The following is a 22,108-nucleotide window of genomic DNA, read 5'->3' on the forward strand; positions in this document are numbered from 1 at the left end:
CTTCAGATGTAAAGTTATTCACTGTCAAAGTGACGTCAAAATGATTGGGGGTCAATGGAACGCTAACGGTGGGTGAGTGCTAGGTAGCATTAAAATGGCGCGATAGAAGCTATGCTTTGTTCAGGCTGGCTTACCTCTTGGTTGCACTGGGTAAAGGATGCTAATAGCCAATCAGAATCAAGCACCTTAGCTCATTGAATATTAATGAGAACCGGCCCAAATGGAGCTGAGTCTTCTTGCAGGCTTTCTATACCACTCTAGAATGGCTTGAAACAAGGTAACCAAGGCATTTTTTTTCCACAAAAAATGTTACAGAGTCCATGGTAAAACTTCAGACATTACCACAAAGCAATAAAATACGTGTGGCAGGGCGCCTTTAATCATTGGCTACCACACTGCTGCAATGCATACTTAATTTGCAACTATGCATGCAGATATTGTAAAAATGTTGGCACCCCTGGATGCAGACAACCACAAAAATAACAACACAATAACAACATTCAAATGCATTTGAAGTGATTTTCCAGGTTTACAAAGACAAGCTACTTTTAAACCAAATGTCAAGTATGTATGGGATGCAGTTGGACAGTTGTAAACTACCACTAGGTATTGTAGTGGGCTAACTGCAAACCTCTGCACCATAAAGCAACATTAACGACCCTGCCAGCAGAGTTGGCGCTCTGCAAATGTTGGAGTGTGTGTGTGTGTGTGTGTGTGTGTGTGTGTGTGTGTGTGTGTGTGTGTGTGTGTGTGTGTGTGTGTGTGTGTGTGTGCTGTAGCAGCGATGTACAGTAGCATGGCAGACTGCAGTAAATACACTGTTGAAGAGGCGGGGTTTGACATCTCAGCTTTCTGAAAACATCTCTGATCCAGTATTTCAGGTGCCGAAATCTACCAAGCGACCATTGCGCACTACCGCCGCGCAGCAGCGAACTGCAGCAGACCCGCACCTCTCTATAAACCGGAATATCTCGCAAGTGGACAGAGGCGGCTGCTGTGTACGAAGTGGAATTTCTGAGAGAAAAGAAATCCTATAAAAGCCAGACAGAGAGCGAGAGTGAAGTTTCAGCGGCGTAAAGAAAATACATTGTTTTGTGGTTGGTGTTTTAGTTTCCAGCGCCTGTCTCTGCCTTGAAGTAGCCTACATTTTAACCAGCTCCCACGGCTTCTCAGTCCCTCCCCCCGAAACTCAAAGCAATACTTCAACTCTTGTTGTGGAGGATATTTTCGCACTTCGTGTTATTTTTCTCTCGGAGGTGAGTAGCTCTTTATTTGAGTTTGACACAAGTAACGTTAGTTCTTCAAACTTTACTATTGGCAGCAGTACGTAGGGCGGAAATATAGTTTCACCTGGAACTCAGGTAAGTCGGAAATCAGGTAGGCCTAGCATTAGCTGCTTCTAGACGGTCATGTAGCTTTAGTTAGCACACTTGTCAAATTACACAATGTGGTGTTTAAATGTGTAAAACACCAGAAGACTTGCTTTACATTTTTACAGTTCATTTTGTCTTACTGGTGAACTTACTATTGGTATTTTCTTTTAAAAGTCGTCTGTCGTCGCATTGTTGTTGTTTGCTAGCTAACGTAACGTTATGCTTATTACTAAATATTTAAAATATGTTGCTAACGTAACAAAACCGAGGCTTAAGTTTCTGCTCATCATTTTATTTCAATTCAATATGTCCTTAGTCAGTTTAAATGTGTATTTACATGGACATAAATATTCTTTCCATGTATTTTAATAACGTAAAATATCAACTCTCTATCTTATAGTGGTGTGTCACCTCAGGACAAAGAAGCACAGTGTTCTTCCAAGTCTCCTGTTAGGGTTAGTTGTGGACAGAGTTGTCATATTGCGTAATTTTTGAACACCCTTTTTTATATTTGGTCAAAACATCAGAGAACTGGTTTCTCCCACTTTAATTCATTCTAGTGATGAAAGGGCTCAGGGGTAAGCAGACCTCAGTCCCATATACACAGTGGTGATGAAGCAGTGAGATCAGCCCTCTAGACATCATGCACACTCCTCCTTTATGGTGATGGTTGTGAACATTTCTTTTAGGACTGAGATGGTGAACTATATATGGAGGCATGCTGTAGAACCAGTTTTGATAGTTCACCTTCTGTCAACTTTTTGATGCAAGTGTGTCGAGCAAGAAAAGCTACTTAAAGTACGTGTACTCTAATGAGGTAGGCCTACATGTGTAGATTTGCTTTTGATAAATATTGTGACAGATGACACTTACTTGACTCAGTGGTTTGCAACTTTATATAGAATTTTAAATTTGGATGATTTTTTTTTTTTTTTTTTTACTAAAGTTGAAGATAAAACAATTGAGCAGAGTTGTTGGTCAACATCCCTGCACTTGATATTGGCAACTGCTGCAAAATGTGGGACTATTAAGGAAGCAATTATACGAGTGGAGAGGAGGATGTTATATTTTAATCAGATTCTTTGGGATCCTGGAACATGGTGCTTTTGTTCTGCCTTTTCCTCTGTAAGGAATAATGGGTGACTCAGTGTAGCGTGGGTGACCTGTTCAGTTTCACAGGGTTGAACGCGGTGACCGTGTGCTGGAAAGCGGCAAGCCTTTGAGCAGGAAGCCCACACAGGAAACGACCACTGCATTGTTGCCTGAAGGCTTAAACCATGTCTGCAGTCCGTAGGGAATGTTGCAGTGAAGTTTCACTGTTTTAGCATGCAGGGTCATGTTTTATTGCTTCTTCTTGTACAGGCAGTGGCTACTTGTGGCAAGGCTTTTTATGTTTTCAGACTTTTGTGTATTTGCCCAGTCCCAACTCTTAATTAAAATAAACCGACTAACAGAAGAATTGTGGAAAGTAGATGCATTAAATCATAGAAATTACAACATTGTGTTTACAGTGGAGAGGAACTGTAGAGAAAGTTGTTTATGTCCTGATGTTTGACACCTAGTTCATCACTATAACACAGATAAAGTGGGAGACTGCCATCTGTGAGAGTTCGATGAAAAGGTGAACATCAGAAGGAGTCAGACTTCTAACAAGTTTGCATGACAGCACCCAAAATAGAGATTTTTATTTTTATTTTTTACTTACGGCATGTAAAAAGACCATGTTAATTCTCAAACTGCGTACCATTGAAGGATTTTAAATTCAGTGGGGGATTACTCAACACTTAAATAAAATTCCGACTGCAGGTGCATTTGGCAATATAGGAGTAGTTCAGTCTTTGAAACTGCCGTTTATAACTACAAACGCAATACAATCTGTTACTTAGCTCAGCATTTTTTATGCCATTCATTAGAATACTTTTAGATTTTGTTCCAGCATAACACCACCCAGGCAATTTTCAGATGTAGTGAAATAGTTGCTTATAGAAATTATTTAACATAAAAGTTTGTATCTTAAAAACATTTGGCTGGCTGACAACATAATACCATGTAATGATGTTGTCGGCCAGCAGAACAGGTTCATGTGTGCTTTATATTAAATACATTGTAGGTGAGAAAAGGTGGAAACACAAAATATAACTGAGCATATTTACTAAGTTATTTGTCTGAAGTTGAAATTTAATTATTCACAAGTTTCTTGTTTAAAATGAGATATTAGATTGCATAAAAAGTTTGACTAAAATGGAGAAAAAAAGATTTTCAAAAACTTGCTATCCATGGGAGTTGAAGTTGCTGTTGAACGTAATCCTCAGTAAGTGAAAGTTGAGGAGTAACACGAGGGAACGCTATTAGTTGTCATGCAGGTGCTTGATGCACTGTCTTGATGGAAATATTGATCTGTTTGAGAAAAAGGTAGACTGTACTGCCGTTTATCTCATAGTATTTCAGAAGTTGTAGAGAGGCTGAAATTTGTACTGTGCTGTGGGGCATGACATGTTTTTATCAAGGAAATAGAGTAATACAAGTTATTTCAAAAGGATATGTGTGTGTGTGACCCACGAGAAATTGTTTGTTCTAGAGAGAATTGTCAACTTTCATTGTGGGTATTAGGAAGTGAGCTAAATTGTTCGAAAAAAGGCTTCTTTACATACATTGAATGCTTCTTCTCTCTTTGTGCGGCTCCCACCATGTGTTTCTATTACATTTTATAGACATTGAATTAGTGTGACTCAATTTACCACAGATTGATTCATCAGCGGCTCTTTGTATTACCATAAGAATGAGATCAATTGAATCATTCTTAATGACGCTATCCATCAACAGATCACTAGTAGAGAAATTATAGCATCCGACTCCCCATGACTTCACACCAAACATGCCCACATCTTACTGACTCCCTAGGCTTGTTGAAGGTGCTGATGCACAACACACTCGTTGGCTGATTGCTCCAAGGTGCTCGCCTATGCATTTTCCCTATGACAAGGAAGAAGTCAATCATGGACTTTGCCTGACAAGTCTGAGCAAGCCTTTGTCTATAAATGAAGACTAGGCGTGCTGTATTGGTGCAGCTGAGAGAAAACGTTGTTGGCTTTTATTTAGACCTGTTCCATAATGCAAGGAGAGTTATGTTTTTTACCTGTAACATTCTTATCTATAAATGTCACAGTTCTCAGTCACAGCTTTTAAAAGTTAGAAATATTGGCACACAAGCTCATTGGGCAATGACATTATAAGCTCCTAGCAGTATTGTGGATCATTAAATTGATATTAACTTTAGTTATGCCGTTATTAATTAAGTTGGTAATTCAGTTATTAGTTTACATTTATATCAATTTGATTTTTATATTATTCTCTGTGTGTATGTTGTTATACAATGTCATAAATTACAGGGTCTGTCTCATGAAGTAGAATTTAGTGTGTTTTTAGCCAGCTAACCTTTGGATATTAACTCCAGCATTAAGCTCTTACAAAGATGGGTTGAGTCTGAACTGAGTTGTTAAAAAAAAAAGGGTCATAGACCAATCCTTCAAACTTGCATATTGAATAAGATTGGGAAAATAATAATATAATGTATAAAATAACTTCCACCTCACCAACCATCTGTGAGGAAAAATGCAGTCCTCATTCTTACTGGATCACACAGATGAAAAATATAGCATTCACATTTAAATAAAAAGTAGTTAATAGCACAGAGAGTAATTGTTACAAACCTGTACAAAGACTCATGAAAATGACTATCATATGAACATGAGCTTATCATTTTTTACCAATTGACAAACTTGTGAGGATCAACAGCCTGAAGATAATAGTTTCATTCACTGCTAAGACTTGAATCGGAAGGGTGTCAACAGCAGTCTTGGCTTGCATTTGGTAATGATGTAATCATGGTTCCTAGAAAATATTGGGAGTAGCCAGTTGAGTAACCATCTCCACCTAGGTTTATAAACAAGGAGGCCTATTTATCACATGGCTGCATTCAGTTGAAGTCAATTATGATAGATCGGTTGTCAGTTTTTATGAAAAGATCTTTTACTAAAAACTCATAAAACCGCAGCATATGAATTAGATTATGAATGTTGTCAAAACAAATCGGCTTGGCCACCTGTTCAGACAATGTGCATCAGTCTTTCCTACTCTTCACTCTATCATCTGTGTCCCTGCTCACAGGTTAGGTGCAGTATGTGCCACTTTAACCTCTCTGGATTGTAACTCAGCCAGTCCATGTCTAAAAATGTGCGCCTGTCCCGCAGTGCAAACACATGGTGCCAGTCACATGATGTTGTCAGGTGAAAGGTGTCATGCTTAATCTGATAAACCTGGAATGTCTTTTTAATTTATGGGGGCGCAACGGATGTGGCGGAAATGTTAACAAGTTCTTCTCAGCCTCACCATGTCACAAAAGAAAACATGTTTAAAGGAAATGTATTCTATTATTCCAGAGTTAAAAAATGATAATCTTTGCCCTTAAGTATCAGAGGATAATCTATGAAAATGATATCAGTCATTGAATTGTAGTCAGCATGTGACAGTTCTGCTCAGACTAAAAATAGTTTTAACATAAGTGAGGTTGGCAGATTTCAAGAGGACCACCATAATGCAATCACATTTCTAGTACCAGAACGGCAGAGCCATATTTACTCTCACTGTTGTCAACAGTGTTGCAATAAAAAACTTGCCTTGGCTTCATTTTCCATGTCATCCAATGGATGTTGAATGTGTGGTATTGTCTTTGGAAGAGATTCTACACAGCCAAAGTGTTAGTAGCATCCCTGCAATAATAATAATAGAAGGAGATTATGATAAAACATACAGACCGCACCAACATGTCAGGGCATGTGATTGCTGTGATGTCATTAGTAAAGGTGGGGTGTATAGGTGGAGTGTACAGTTTTTCTTCTCGCCCTTTCAGCCTCGAAACTAATCTGAAAAAACAGCAGCTCTTAAGCAACTGTGAGCCTAAGTGATTGCTTTGGAATGCTGTTGCTATGGAGTCCAGTTGCAAAGACGTTAGCGTTTTTTAGTTGAATCACCAAGATGACTGTTAATTCTACTAACCTTCAGGTCGCACCATTAACCTGCTGGGAAGGGACATTGTTGCAACACCATAATAAGGATAAGGATTCCTGAAGTACCAGGATAGAAATGTTGCCCAACCAGTCTTGGCTGAAACTTTTTGTTCCGGGGACTGTCGAAAGAAGGGAAGTTTCATTGTTTGTGCAAACTAGGCCAGTATTTTTTTTGTTCTCACTCTGAATAACAGCATGTTTGAGGTTTATTCTATGAGGTTATTATTTTAGGTGTTGGTGACTCAAAGAGGCTGAATCACCATGTATCACACAGAACTGTTGCACATTGTTGCTTCTTTGTACTTTTGCTTTGCCACAACTGCAGTTTTCCATGAAGAAACTGGACAAGCGTTGCATCATTGTATTGTATAAAAATCACAATACACATCAACTCACAGTCCATGATTATACAGTGTGTGCCTCTTGGGACATTCACTATTGTAATTACCTAGACATAGCTCCACTGCCTCACTCACTACTAACAGCGATCAAACTTCATAAAGTAGTCTGTGTTCAGTGCTGCTTTCATAGGTGGACATTCACTGCAGATTATGTTGGTGTTTTGTACTATGTTGATGCTGCATGGACTGCAAGTTTCATAAATTGAACTGCATCTTTAGTGGTTTATTATAATAATGAAATTTTAAAATCACACAGAGGCCACACATTTCTGACCATCATCTGGAGCTACATCTGCAAACTTAAATGTTTGAAAAACATGGCAGTGTAGACCCAGGCAATGTTATTTTACAATAGGGACACTGTTATATTGTAAATCTATAGGACAGTTAGTACATCTGAGGATTAGGCTAATTAGTGGCAATTATGATAATACATTTTTCAGGTATCAAGTAAAAATACTAAACATTTTCTGGTAGGCCTAAACGATTCAGGGAAAAATATGAATCACAATTTATTAGCTTATAATTGATACCATTATTCTTCTGTTTAGAGCACACATGAACCATGACAAAACAAATTGGCCCTTAAAGTTAAATGATAACCAATGTTAAAAAATGTTTTTAAAAAATGTAACTAAAATATTTTAAAATTTTTTAATCGTGAACAGGGTGAATTGAGATTGCGGGGTGTTTTTTTTAACGATTAATCGTGGAGGCCTATTTTCTGGTTAAAATGTGTCCTTTTCATTGATGGTAGATTCACAGATTGTAAAAGGAAGATTTTTATCTGTTGGTTGGACTTGGGCTTTGTTTACTTCTGACCCGTATTTGTTATTATTTTTATATATTATAGATTTGAGTTGGATAGAGAAATAACAGATTAGTCGCTAATCCAAATAACCATGAGTCAAAGTGAATGTTAAATGGTTAGGAAGACTGTGGTCAGCAGTAATCAAGATTCAGAGCTGGGGAAGACGAGTCTGTGGTGGGTAGACCTTTACAGCAGATAATGTTGGATGTTGCGTCCTCCTTTTTTTCTATTGGCATCTCTATTGATATTTTTTGTGTACATTTACAAAATGAACATGTGCTCAATTGTTGTAAACATGTCTGCTTGTTCCTGTTGACATGTCTCTTGACCGTTGTCCTCAATTGTTAAAGAAATTAAACTAATTCTGTCAGAATGTTAATATGCAACTTTTGCTGGGACCAACTTTAGTTTGACACACCTCCAGTGCAAAGGGTGTATGCAAAAGTTAATATATAAGCTTTGTTGACATGTCTAGTTTGACATCTAACCTAGAATGAGCAAAAATATGAACAATGTAGTGTTTTATATTTCTGTTATTATACAATGACTATCATTTTATAAAGCACCTACAAAATGTCCAGTGAAAGGTAAGTAAATATTTTAGAAACCAATAGTGCTCACATACTAGAAAAAACTGTAAGTGATAATAAGCTCCATAATGTCATCTAAAATCTCATTTAATCTCATTCTCTCTTTCTCTAATTGCCCAGCCGTGTTTGCTGCCCAGCCTGGATAAACCTTTACTATGGATAGACCTCCGAGAGGGACAGTTGACTGCAGCTGAAATAATCCTCAATTGCATCAGGACCATGCGACAAAATTTGCATCCAGAATCCTTTCTAAAGCTTTGTGCAGAGCCATCAAGACTACAGGATGAATGAGGCATGTTGTATGAAGTATCAGACCACTGATAATCAAAGCCTTCCAAAAACATAGACTTGGATCATAATTTTTTTGTGTTGACTTTTATTTATCTTTTTTTTTTTTTTTTTCGGTGCTAGGAAAAACTTTTTAAACATTGGATAAAGTAAAAGGATTGTCTATATGAGGTGCAGAATCGAACTGAAAGCCCATGGTTAGCAGGGCAGCTGCTGCAGCTCGTGGAATAACTTAAGCCCAGACTGTTGGGGAGTCACTTCTTCAGGGGCCGAGGGACCTGATCCCAGCACCAAGCTGCCCCGTCAGACTTTCCCACCTGTCTAAAGGCAGACCCCACTATCCAATGGCATGGGTCAAGTTCTTCAGGAAGCCAGGGGGCAATCTGGGGAAATCGTACCAACCGGGGAGCATGCTGTCTTTGGCCCCCACCAAAGGACTGTTGAACGAGCCGGGCCAGAACAGCTGTTTCCTCAATAGTGCTGTGCAGGTAGGTCGGTCCTGTTGCGTTTGTTGTTTGTGGCAGGATTTAAGTCAACATTTCTTGAAATGATTAAACCATGTGCCTGTCGATACAATAAACAATTATTTAAAAGTAAGTGGATGTGAGCAGGAGTCACGGAAGCTTGTGCATCCTCTTGTTAAGTTACTAGAATTACTTCTTTATATGTTTATTTTAACTAGTCTGTATACATAGGTGTATTTAGTCATATACTATAATATGCGGAAGTTTTATTTGTTCTTTTTAAATTCAAAATTAACTTTATTGTCCAACATCGTAGGAAATTTGGCTTGGACACTTAACCCATGCTGCAGCAATAGTAAAAACAAATAAACACAGACAGCATGTACACACAACAGATACTCTACAATACCATACAACAGACTGTACTATGGTCCTGATGGTGTATAAAAACCCAACATGGTTTCATAGAATGCATTAGTTAAACATTACTTAAAATAAAAAATAAAATTTTATAAATTGATTTCATATTAAAAACTAATTGTCAGGATTTGTAGGAGCAGTTGGCCTTGTTCTGCATTGGTATGCCTTTTTATATTTTCTGTGTTCCTCTACTTTTGTTGAACTATTTTAATCTGGACCAAAGAAGTCAACTGACTGACATTGTCATCACTAGAAAAGGATTTAAGCTCAACATTTTGCACAAAAAGTTACATTTGTCGCATACTATGTACATTTAATAACACTGTATAAGGTGCTTTTTAATGATAATACTTTTCTCATACTTTGGTACCTGCTTGTTTAACTTTATTTGCTCACTTGTTACTGATTTCCTCCAGGCATTAAACCATGTTCCACCCTCTTACAATATGACCATCACTTGTTCAAAAATTACAAAGCCGAGTCACTGTCTACTTTTGACTATTGGGAGACAAGCCGCCGAGTTAGTTCATTATTGCAGTCAGCCTAACAGTGAGGTCACTCTCAGAGAGTGTGACTCAGAGGGTGAGACAACCGATGAGCTGGTTGAAGATGATCATTACCTGGGGCTTTGTTTCTGTGAGGGAGTTGTTCCTCTCATCCACTCCTCGTCCTCATGTCCTTGGAGACTGTGTCCTAATGTCTTATTGACTGACGGTGTCCTAATGTCCTAAAACATGCTTGAATGTTTTGTTCAAAGTAACCCTTTTATAGTGTAAAGAATCAATGTAACCTTCTCTTTTCTTTTGTGTAGGTATTATGGCAGCTGGACATCTTCAGACGCAGCTTGAGGCAGCTGTCTGGACACTTCTGTCTAGGAGAATCATGCATCTTTTGTGCATTAAAGGTAGAAGACAATCAGAAGCACATTTAATGGGAGCAAGCTAGGGATGGGCGATATGGCCTAAAATCCATATTGCGATATACATTGCAGCCTTTTTGTGATAACTATATATATCACGATATATAAATTATAATAGAACCATTTTGGACCAGGTTACATAGCTCCTGAGGAAAGCCAAACTGCTAAATGTATTTATTTAATTTTTTTAAAGGGAAAGAAACGTAGTATGCAGTTTGGGAACATTGATTGTGCAAAACTTTAATTATACAACATAATGTTGCAGAAAAATAAAAATCAAGTACACTAGTTGCAGAGACTTTAACAATGAAAAAGCTTAAAGCATTAGGTTGCTTTGCTTTCATTCTAAAAGTCAGTACACTTTCAAAGATGCGGAGATGCTTTAAATAAAAACATTCCAAACAGCTTCTTACCTGCAGCCTAATGTAACTCATTTGAACACACACACACACACACACACACACACACACACACACACACACACACACACACACACACACACACACACACACACACACACACACACACACGCGCGGCCGTATGTTCAGTGGGGAAGTACGACGTCTGCAAACACCGGCTGCCAAGATTCCAATTGTCCGTTATATAGTGAATTGTCAGGATGGTGAAAGGTACGGCTCGACCACAGGTCCATTGTAGCGGCATAAATCCGAACCAAGACCAAATAATGGATGTTGCACCGGTCTTTTTCACCAGCTCCTTCGTTTTGCTTTCAGCCAAGTTTACTCAAGATGTCGATGATGCGTTGCAGACGGTTGCAGCTTGTGGCGCTAAATTCCGCGGGTAGATTGCATCAACATTCATTATCGTGAGTGCAATATAACTAAAATCTCTATCGTAGGCCAATTTTGTATCGTTTATATTGCATATCGTTTATATCGCCCATCACTAGAGCAAGCTAACATTTAAGTTTAAGTTCCTGTTTTTAAGTTTCTTATGTGGTAACTGTTTGGGTCACATATACATACTGTGTATGGTGACACAAATGCTTTTAATAAACAAAATGTCCCATTGTCCATCAACAAACAAGTTCTTATTCTCCTTTTCAGGGCATTTTCTCCCAATTCCAGCACAGTCGTGAGCGCGCCCTGCCCTCTGACAATCTGCGTCACGCCTTGGCAGAGACCTTTAAGGACGAGCAGCGCTTCCAGCTGGGCTTCATGGATGATGCCGCAGAGTGCTTTGTAAGTTCCTGTGGCAACACGGCTGTCCTGAGCGAGGGAGGCTAGCTAGGAGAGTTGTGGGTGTCTGTGTGTGTGTCTGTGTGTGTGTGTCTGTGTGATACCCTGCCACACATTTTGGGTAATGCACTGCAACAAACTGTTTGGCGAGGTCACTGAAAATCTTCTTCCCCTCCCTTCTCCTCCCATCAACCCCTGCCACATTGCCGCTAAATATCATCATGACAGGTTATATAAGCACCAGAGTTGTGTTTGAACCTCTCTTGTTTTGGGCTATTTTATGTTGCATCATTTCTGTGCCTTTTTTGAAGTCAGTTTTATGCGTCCGTCTTTTCTACGTATCACTTCCAGTTTTTATGCACCTTTTGGCACAACAACTTATTGTTTGGCCACAACTTGTTTTTCCCTAACCGCAGTGTAATTTCCATGTAGTTTATTTTGACTTTAACCATCACATATCAAACAGATCCTGCAGCTTTTTCTATTCTACATTTTACAACATTGTTTTCTCTTGTCCATCAGGCTGAATTAGTTTATTTTCTTCTCACGCTTTTGAGCATTTCTGCTTTATAGGAGGATACCCAGAGAGTACAGGATACATACTGATTTAATCCTGCAATACTTGTTTATCCACTTTGGAAGTCAGCTTACACAGCAATGGATAAACAGAACAGTAGTGGAGAGAGCTTTAATATAAGTGAACACTGGTTGTACAATTATAAACATTGTCACTTTGCTTCAGAAATGTACCACATAATGAAGATAGATGAAGAAAAAGGAACTTTGGTTTACTTTTTTAGCAGTAACTTTTATATCTAAGATGGAAGCTTACATGCCAAAATTGCTGTCTTTTATAGACAATCTTAATTCTTAATACCACACAGATCTTTGCCCTTGAGCATTCACCATGTAATGCATTGGCTGCAGCGTACTGTTGGAGAATTTATGTGAGGACTTAGCCGGTGTCAGATTAACAGGCTCTGAAGTTGTGCCTGTAACCTTTGCAGGCCTACCTTGCAGCCTTAATATTTTATAAACTCACAAGCGCTCCATAGAAACAGGTGGGAGTAAAAAATGGAGTATAGCTTGCTCTTTGAATGTGCTCCTTCTACTGTCCGGTTTACAAGTATTGAAGTCTTGATATTTAACGATGTGTCCTACTGCATTGCATTTTTACTCTTGGGAATACCTTCATTGTAATTAACAATAGTCTTGGAAATATCTTGTCCCACACCTGATATATGTTGCATTGGGTCACAGGAGAACATCCTGGAGAGGATCCACCTGCACATTGTGCCTGAGGAGACAGATGCCTGCACCTCAAAGTCTTGCATCACGCATCAGAAGTTTGCTATGTCACTTTATGAGCAGGTCAGTAGGGGGTTAGAAAACATGATACATATTCTGTCATTTTACTTGGACATATCCAATCTGTGGCAGGCTGCCTGAGAAGGAGGTGTTAATTATTTCCCCTTTTTATGTGTTAGTGCATGCAGTGTTTTGCATAGCTTCCACAGTAATGTGTAGACAAGCTAAACACACTAGGCAATAATAGGATTAGCACACACACACACACACACACGCACACGCACACAGGTACATGAATCACTGTCAGAGACAGTAGAAATCCAATCCGTCATGTTTTGATAGTGGGTTGCCCCAGTGGAATAAGGAGAGTATTTCTGGTCAAACCCACAGTGCAACAGCAGCAGCGGATATCTCACAGATGGTGTACACATAAATTCCAGCACAACACAACCCTTCCCTGTGGCTGTGATGCCATCACTGATGCCGTCCCTGTCCCAAACCAGTTCCACCTCAGAATCAAACACATAATACACCTTTGGACTAAATCCCTTAGAGGCACAGTCAGTGTATTTTGTTCCACCTTAACTTCAGGGCACCAGCTCCGGTCAAATGTTATCAAGTTACCATGGTCAGAGGGAGATTGATAACTTCATATATATTAAATTGTATGCTTGGTAATGTCAATCCTTTAAGTTGAAGACTACCGAGCCCACAGTTTCATTTAGCTGACACTTTTATACAAAGCGACTAACAATTAAATACTAACTAGGGGTTAAGTGTCTTGCTCAGGGACACATTGGTTGATGTATTGCAGTGGAAATCAAACCCGGATTTCCCACACCAGAGGTGTCTTTGTCTTAGTCTTTGACCGCAGACATGCGTGCTGAAATCACACCTGTGTATCTTTTTGTGCTCATCATCACCTTTGTGGTCTTCAACTCTTTCCCCTCTGCAGTCTGTGTGCCGTAGCTGTGGGGCATCCTCCGACCCACTGCCGTTTACAGAGCTGGTGCATTATGTCTCCACCACCGCACTCTGGTAAGGCACAGGAAATATGAAACTTTCTTTGCTTCTCAATTATCATCTGTCCAATTGCATACTGCTTTGGCTTTTTATGTCTCTCTCTGCACATGTGTGACAAGACCATATCTTAACTTTTCAGCTGACTTTTCACACACACAACAATTTTCTCTCCACATACCTTAATCTTTATTTGTCCCTGTCTCTCTTCCTTTTACTCACTTATTATATCCCATGCTTCTGCTGACAATGCGTCTCATCTTATTCAGTCAACAGACGCTCCAGAGCAAAGACGAGTCATTCGGGGAACTGTTACAAGCAGCAAGTACGATAGGGGACCTTCGTAACTGTCCAGTAAGTGGCCTATGGAAAGAGGAATGTGCAATTAAGCAGTTACTTTTCCCCATTGTTTGTTGAATAAAGTTTATTTGGGGGTGTAGTGATTCTTAAATATTTTTTTTGATTTTCCTTTTGTAATAGGGTGATGTTGCTTTTGGATTAAACTGCAGAATTGTTTTGTGTTTTTGTTCTTCTTCTCCAGAGCAACTGTGGCCAGAAGATTAGGATCAGACGGGTCCTCATGAACTCTCCAGAGATAGTTACCATAGGCTTCGTCTGGGACTCTGACCAGTCAGACCTCACAGAAGACGTTATCCGCTCGCTGGGGTCTCATCTCAGTCTTTCTGCGGTGGGTACTTTATCAAACATTTCTATTATATTTTACACTTTGCATTTCTGTATTTTAACTTCTCAGTAATATTTTGTGACATGTCATGACTAGTGGTGGAAACTGACATACAGATAGAACATATCATTGAGCCTCTCAGATGAAGTAATTAGTTATCCAACAGGAAATAGAAGAACTCTCTCCAGACGAGCATCAGTTTGTCAGTATCTTTTTGGAATTATTCCATTTACACAGCTGTCATTTCCTTTTTGCTGTTTAGGGTCAGTTTATTCTGGTGCAATTGAACATATGTGGGAAATAAAGTGGGGATTTATTTCTGTGTAAGTCGGGGCCATTGCATAAGCAGTCAACGCCCAATGCCCAGTTGGCTAGCGCCACAGATCAAAAAGCCCCTGCTGGCCTTGGTCAGCTTGTCAGAATGCCCCACCCTTCATTTCTGTGTTTTCCTGAGCGAGCATGTGTGTGTGCATGCCTGTCTGAAGTAACATGTGGACTAAACATATGTTATGAAGAAGGGGGGAAAATGTGTTAAAGACTGCCTTTGTTGCAGTGTTAATATCATGAGTATAAACAAATGTGTGCAAGTGTAACTCTTTCTCCATAAAATCACATTTTCTCACACATTAATAGGGTGTTTAAATGAAATATGTGGGTAAAAAGTTGGCAGATGTCTTACTACATATTCCTCAGTCGCCTGTTCACATGAGTTCACTGTGTTGGGTGAGCTTACCAGTCAAAAAAATCAATCAGTGTAGTTCACATCAGTACAGTGTTCACACATTACATAACGTCTTTATTGAAGTATTCCAACCGTTTTATTTGACAGCTCCCTCTTGTGCGTTTCCAAAGCATACCAACAGAAGCGTAGATGCTAAGTAATTTGTGTATACTGTATATTTATATGTATGTGTGTGTGTGTGTGTACGTGTGTACGTGTGTGTACAGCTCTTCTACAGGGTGACAGATGAGCATGCCAAAAAGGGAGAGCTACAGCTTGTCGGGATGATCTGCTACTCCAGCCGCCACTACTGTGCCTTCGCCTTCCACACAAAGTCCTCCAAATGGGTCTTCTTTGATGATGCCACTGTGAAAGAGGTGAGACAGTGCTTATATCATTTGTCAATTTACTAAATCAGTTCAGACAGGAAATTAATAATTATTTTGGTGATCAGTTAATTATGTAAATCATGCCATACCAAAACATTCACTGGTTCCAGCTTCTTTAAATATGGGATTTGATGCTCTTCTTTGTTTTAATTGTAAACAGATTTTTATTTTTTTAACCTTATTTTTTATAGAGGAGTCCATGGTGAATTAAATAGTTAGCCATCAGGCTTTGTATGGCTTGATGTTACATATTGCACAAAAAAAGTCTTCATAGTTTGTTTTTTGCAGGTTATTATTGTGCAGCGGGACCAAAGTTTAAAATGTGAAATCTCTATTCATGAAAATGTGCTATTCTGATAAAGCGTGGTCTTTTTTACAAGCAGCAGAAAACCATAGCAATATTCCGTCGTCTATCTCCATCACCAAGTCTCTTTATCGCCCAATAAGGAACCACATCGATTGCCCTTCACGAGGTTGAAAAGCCTTTATGACACTAAAGAGTCAGCAAACCTCCCACCCCCAGTTCTACTGCAGTTCCCCAACTCTGCAGTAGTGAACAGTAATGCTTGTTTTACAGATACCTTCCCTGGTTAAAGTAAGGTGTGTGTGTGTCTGTGTGTCTGTGTGTCTGTGTCTGTCTGTCTGTCTGTCTGTCTGTCTGTCTGTCTGTCTGTCTGTCGCCTGTAAATCCTTTCATCTATCCCCATCTCTTTTTCTAAATATTGGTTTTATTTTCATGGTGTGCACATGTGAGCATGCTTTTTGTTTTACATGCTCACAATTTTCTTTGGGACTGTGGTGCAGTGGCTGGCTGGCTCTGTGTCAATCCATCAGCAGCTTGTGCTGTGTGTGCAGCCCCCCCTTCGACTGAGATGGAGGAGCTACAGTGCTCAGTGCCTGCCAATTCCATACCTGGGTCGAAACTTGCCAGCATTTCTGTGACTCCCCAAGTCCCAGCTGCTAAATGACTACTGTAGCGTAGCCTGATTGCTGCTTTACAGTGCATAAAACATTCTTTGTTAAATGAGGACAATGAAATATAATTTCTTGCATATTGTAGCAAAATTGTGAGTTACAGCACACGTACCATGGCCATTGAGAACTCCATTCTTAGTGGCTTGTGGTGTAAATTAAGTTTTTTATAACTGGACACCTGACCCAGGGATCACAGCGATGTGTTTACCGTTTCAAATGAATGCAACATTCAGACCAGTAGGTGCAAAGATCATTACAGCCTCATGGTGCAATTAGCATGGCTGTGGTTTTTAGTCTTTATTTACTGTACACAGTACAGTTCATGGCAGGGGGACTGCTAAGCATTCACATCCACAGTACATTTCTTTTTATTATCATTTTATATCTATCTTGGCAACATTCCTTTTGATTGTGTTTCCTTTGTTTTGCTTTGCATTAGTTCTTCCTAACCTCATTTCATCCTCCTACCTTCTCCTCCCCCCTCTTCCACTGTCATTTGCTTAATTAAGGAGCACACAAGCATCTGTTAGCCTGCAGCCTGCCTTTGTGGTGCCTTTATGACGAGACACGCACCTCACACAGCTTGGCTAATGTGATTGTGAAATTTGGCCTCAGTGTGATATATTCCCTCATAAATTAGACTATGCACAAAATGGTGGGTTTTGTTTTAAAGTTTTCCAGGAAATTTTATGAAAGCAGTCTGATCATTTTCTGTTAGGTTAAGATTGACTCGGGTCGTGCCATTCTGGTGTTGCATGAGAGCCGTATTCAGTTTACCCTTTTGTAAAATGAAAACAGATGGAGTCACAAGAAAGTAAAGGATCCTGTTATGTATACAATCTGTCTGCTTTTCTAAACTGACTTGGACCATGGTAGCTTGATTTCCTATTAGTGAAATACAGCATCTTAAAACCTCTTTAATATATTCAAATGTATGATCCCAAAGAAAGTATGTAGATGACAAATTATTTTCACACAAAAGATAGTTAAAAAATATATTGTTTTACTGTATTATTACACATAAAGATGCAGAATTACTGTGTACAATGTGCTTAAATCTGCACGTATAGGTGCACTGACCACCTTTCCTTTTGTCTTTTGCTGTAGATCGGCTCCAGGTGGAAAGATGTGGTCAGCAAATGTATCAAAGGTCACTTCCAGCCTCTCCTCCTCTTTTATGCCAACCCCGACGGGAGTGCTATCCCCACAGATGATGCCTCAAAAAAAAACAGCAGCCAGTCTCACAATAAGACCCCGGTCAATGGAAAAGTGCAAGGTATGACCTACCTAAACAAGCTTGTGTAACAATCCTTACTGGTTTTGCATTTGGACTGTGCAAACCTTTTACTGGAATAAGTATCTAATAAGTCAGAGGTAATCATGATGTCGTTATCATTATAAACAACTTTTTCACTGTGGTTCAACATTGTTATATTGAGTAAAAAGAGGGGTCCTTTTTATGGAAATGGCAACATCAAATTCCTTTAAGAGCATTCATCTTGGTTATAAGTGGTATTGAGTGTTCTGTATTTTTCTTTGCTTATAATAACATATACTCATCCCAAGTGACCTATTTTATTATAGCGCCATATTGTAAAATACCATTAATACAAAGCTGAGGTGTGCAGCAACCTCCTTTTTTATTATTTTATTTTATTTTTCAAAAACCCATTTGCCTATTGTCCACCAAGCTTGAATTGTAACCTACCCATGAAATCTCATTAACTTATTAAAGTAAAATTCTGCAAGGTTAGTGCCTCAACACACATTTATTTAACCTTTTAAATAAAAAAAATAAAAAAACTTAATTTACAAATCACTTTAAATGGAATTCAAATTCAGGGAAACCTCAGCAAACAAAAACTAACTCTGTAGGATGTGTAAAATCCCTGATCATATTAGTTGCATTTGCAGGCAGTAATGAAAATTTGCAAACAGCTGAACATCTCTGCAGTTTGGATTATAAATCCCTGGATTTGTTTGGTTAGGGAGGTTTTTATCCCCTTTAAAGATCCTCCTCCAGCTCTCCATGCTGGCTGTGCCCCAGGTCCAAGCTGTGGCATCCACTCACTGCTCATAAGAGCTGACAGGGCGCCGGACCAAACTGGATGATCCTGCAAAAACCAAGGAGAACATTGTGTGGATTTTGTAATTTAAATTCTGTTTTTTAGTTTCAGGTGCAGTCTGTGTATTTGTTTAATATCAGATTTATGTTTTATCATAAGACCTACTAGTAATAAGGTGTTTTTTGTTGAAAAAAGAAAATCCTGTAAATACGGCCTTAACTTGACATTTTAAAATGTTTGTGTTTCCTTTTTTTCCTGCTCTGCAGGTTTTGAGTCTCCAGTTTTATCACTCAAGAAGCTGGAACTCACCAGGGAGAATCTGAGCGCCGTGTTGGGCCAAGGCTCTTTCAAAGAGAAGATCCCTTCGACCTTCAGCAGGGGCAGTGCTCAGACCAGTGGAGGAAGGGGACCAGGTAAGAAAGGGCATGGAAAGACTAAATGTTTTTAAGAAGGCGAAGAGAGAGAAATTTGTAATCCAAGAAGTGAAGGAACACAATGCATACGTTTCCATTTCAACAAGTCATTTAATCAAGTGTTGTTTTTTGTTCAAACAAGTATCGGCAATAATACGTGCTTGTGGAAATAGTGCGTTGCAGGGATCAAGAGTGAAAAATGTGCAAAAAAGACATGAGTCATGTGCAGTGGTTATATTTTGTAGCCTTGCAATTATAAAAATGTTTGTCCACAGATTGGTGACAAGCTCAGATGTGGCATAGCACCCAGAGAAAGAGATAATTAAATGCCTTTGCTGTCAAACTAAATCTGGCCATGTTGGTAATACAGAGGGGATTAGGGACCTTCGCTGAGGACAGAGGTCAAAAGAGCTGCCAATTCTGCACACACTTAAGAATAAGTAGTGAGAAGAGTGTAAATTAAGGATAGGAGATTTGTTTAGTTAAGGAAGAGTTACGGCCATTTTTTTTTTTTTAACATTAATCTTGATTGTCATAAATATGCGTGTACTTTTGATTGGGGAGAATCAGAATCAGTGCAGGCAACACGGAGTAGCTGCAGCAAAGTGTATGAGCTTCCATTGAGCTAAAACTGCAGTTTTAGAGAGCTTTTGTGCCTCTTAGCAGACATAAAATGCAATTAAAATATGTGTACAACATGAACAGGACCCTTACGTGACAACAAGATGTGTTTTCAACTCATACATTGTTTAAATTAACCAACCCTGGTCCCCGTCTCAATCCTACCGCTAGCTGCTAGCTCCTAGCTGCTGTCCGGTGAGTGTGTTCAGCCAGGATTCTTTGATAATCATCCCAACAACAGTACTGTTTTTTTTTTGGGAGGGGAATAAACTTCAAGACGTGACATGACCTGTCCTCTGGAGGACATAGCCACGCCAACGTTGCTCCGTGGATTGTTGTCGATTGTTGATGATTATCACAGAAGCCTGGCTGAACACACTCACTGGATGGCAGCTGGGAGCTAGCAGCTAGCAGCTACCGGCAGGATCGAGACAGCAACCACGGTAGGAGAATTTAAACAATGTATGAGTTGAAAACGCATCTTGATGTTTGATCAAGATTAACTTACAAAAATGTCCAGAATTCTCCTTTAAGTAAATGGCCGTACTGAAAAGATAATTAATCAAAACATTGAAGCAAACCAAACTGGTAAAATCTCTTTAGATTTTGTTTACCATCACTTGAAAGCAACATTTGGTGTAGGGTAGGGGAGGTTGCAATCAATACAATAAAATGCAGTAGTCACTCAGAGCTTTAAAAATTACCACAGTCAAATAAAAAAAAAAGTTATTAAATTGTTGCACATTCCGTTTTTTGGGGCTGAAGAAATGTAGTCCCCCTACCAACCCTCACGGCCCCTCACGGCCCCTCAGATCCACCTCAGCCGGTCTCCTCTGCATCCACAAGTCCGACCTTTGCAGTTTTGGGAACAGAGCCTTCTCCAGGACAGCTCCCAGGCTCTGCAACTCCCCCCCCCCCCCCCCCCCCCCCCCCCCCCCCCCCCCAGAGATCCGCACCTCTGAGTCCCTCACCATCTTCCAGTCCCGCCTCAAGACCCATCTCTTCACCTCTGCCTATCCAAAACCACGCCCCCTCCCTTCTCGTATGTGCCTGAATCTTGTTTTGCTTTGTTTTGTTTAGTGCCCTGTAAAGCGTCTTTGAGTTTGTGAAAAGCGCTATATAAATTCAGTTTATTATTATTATTAAGAAAACACCTTGTATGTTTTCTTCCCAGCGTTATCTGTTGAAATCTCAGACAACTAACAGGACCACGGTATGATCATTCCATTTCCAGTTCATGAAACATTTTCCAGTTCCATGACTAATCCTTGTGTTTCAAAGTGAAAATATGAGACCGAGCAGGGAAGCCTCTGCATGGACGTGTTTCCACCCTGCTGCCTTTCCCTTCATGTAGCAGAAAATGTACCGTATACATCGGCACACTGATGTGCTGTAATGTGGCCTCCATCTACACTCTCTGCATACTCAGTGCCTTGTGGGTTCTGGGGACTGGAAAAATGGAAAACCGTTACAAGGAAAAGGATGTAGTGACAATACATGTTTATATGTACACTGAGAAAAATAATAATTTGAATGATGTCTGCAGTTGTATAAATTCCCACCTGATTCAGCAGAGGTTCAACTGAGATTGGAAAAAAAAATTCAGCATTAATTACTGGTTATAGCCTCTCTGTCTCTCCATTAGGGACATTGTGCCAAATTCTGTATGGTAATATGTGACATCGCTAATGTTTTGTAGTGAAAATTGGCACCAGCGATCCCAAGAGTCGCCTCAGGGAGATTTCTCGAGAAGTTGCCCAAAGAGCTGGAGAAGTGCGTGGGATGCATCCATCCAGAAGAGAGCCTGATAGGAGCGGCCAGCGGAGGCCAGAGTCACGCTACAGAGGTTGGTCACAGATGTTTAGATTAGACACGTGCAATACAACAACAACACACACAAGAGTTGCCGGGTTTTAAGAAACAAAAGGCTAGCCTTCCACTTCCCCAGCCCTTATGTAACTGGCGATTCAAGAGCAATTTGTCAAAATGGGGATTAAGTGCTGACGTCTGTTGGAGCCTGCCTTCATCCCACTCTCTCATATTCAGAGCCATTGGTTGCTCTCTCTGTGGTCTACGTGGATATTTAAAAACAAAATAAATCTTACCAAATAGTTAAACATACTGTATAATTTAATTAGAAGGAGAATTTCACTCAAATGTATATTCTTGCCACTATTTTCCCCATTTCCCTTTTTACCTCACAAATTTAGTTTGTGTTGGTATGAATGTGGAGGCTGACTGGTCTACTTTTTAGTACATTACTGCTTGCAGTAAAGTATCAGTCAAGGGAATATGGAGCACAATTGTAACACACTCCCAAATCCACCATGTCAAGATCCGTAGCCTGTGTTAGCAGCGAGCTCACGTCCCATCATGATT

General features: G+C 39.6%; 1 protein-coding gene across 4 annotated transcripts in view; it reads left to right on the forward strand.

Moving 5' to 3' along the window:
• Positions 1-817: 817 nt before the first annotated feature.
• usp53a (ubiquitin specific peptidase 53a) overlaps positions 818-22,108 on the forward strand; it is a 30,475-nt gene continuing 9,184 nt past the window's right edge. The window contains exons 1-13 of one of the 4 annotated variants that reach the window (XM_032544075.1): positions 818-1,256; positions 2,063-2,171; positions 8,362-9,017; positions 10,225-10,317; positions 11,400-11,534; positions 12,792-12,902; positions 13,795-13,877; positions 14,129-14,213; positions 14,401-14,547; positions 15,493-15,642; positions 17,737-17,905; positions 18,962-19,108; positions 21,429-21,575. In XM_032544075.1, the coding sequence (XP_032399966.1) occupies positions 8,874-9,017; positions 10,225-10,317; positions 11,400-11,534; positions 12,792-12,902; positions 13,795-13,877; positions 14,129-14,213; positions 14,401-14,547; positions 15,493-15,642; positions 17,737-17,905; positions 18,962-19,108; positions 21,429-21,575 (1,411 nt within the window). In that variant the 5' untranslated portion in view covers positions 818-1,256; positions 2,063-2,171; positions 8,362-8,873. Of the gene's footprint in view, positions 1,257-1,340; positions 1,362-2,062; positions 2,172-8,361; positions 9,018-10,224; positions 10,318-11,399; positions 11,535-12,791; positions 12,903-13,794; positions 13,878-14,128; positions 14,214-14,400; positions 14,548-15,492; positions 15,643-17,736; positions 17,906-18,961; positions 19,109-21,428; positions 21,576-22,108 lie in introns of those variants that run through there. The other 3 variants (XM_032544074.1, XM_032544077.1, XM_032544076.1) reach the window with 3 other exon arrangements.

Source organism: Etheostoma spectabile, chromosome 19 (assembly GCF_008692095.1).
Source record: "Etheostoma spectabile isolate EspeVRDwgs_2016 chromosome 19, UIUC_Espe_1.0, whole genome shotgun sequence".
Classification (NCBI taxonomy): Eukaryota; Metazoa; Chordata; class Actinopteri; order Perciformes; family Percidae; genus Etheostoma; species Etheostoma spectabile.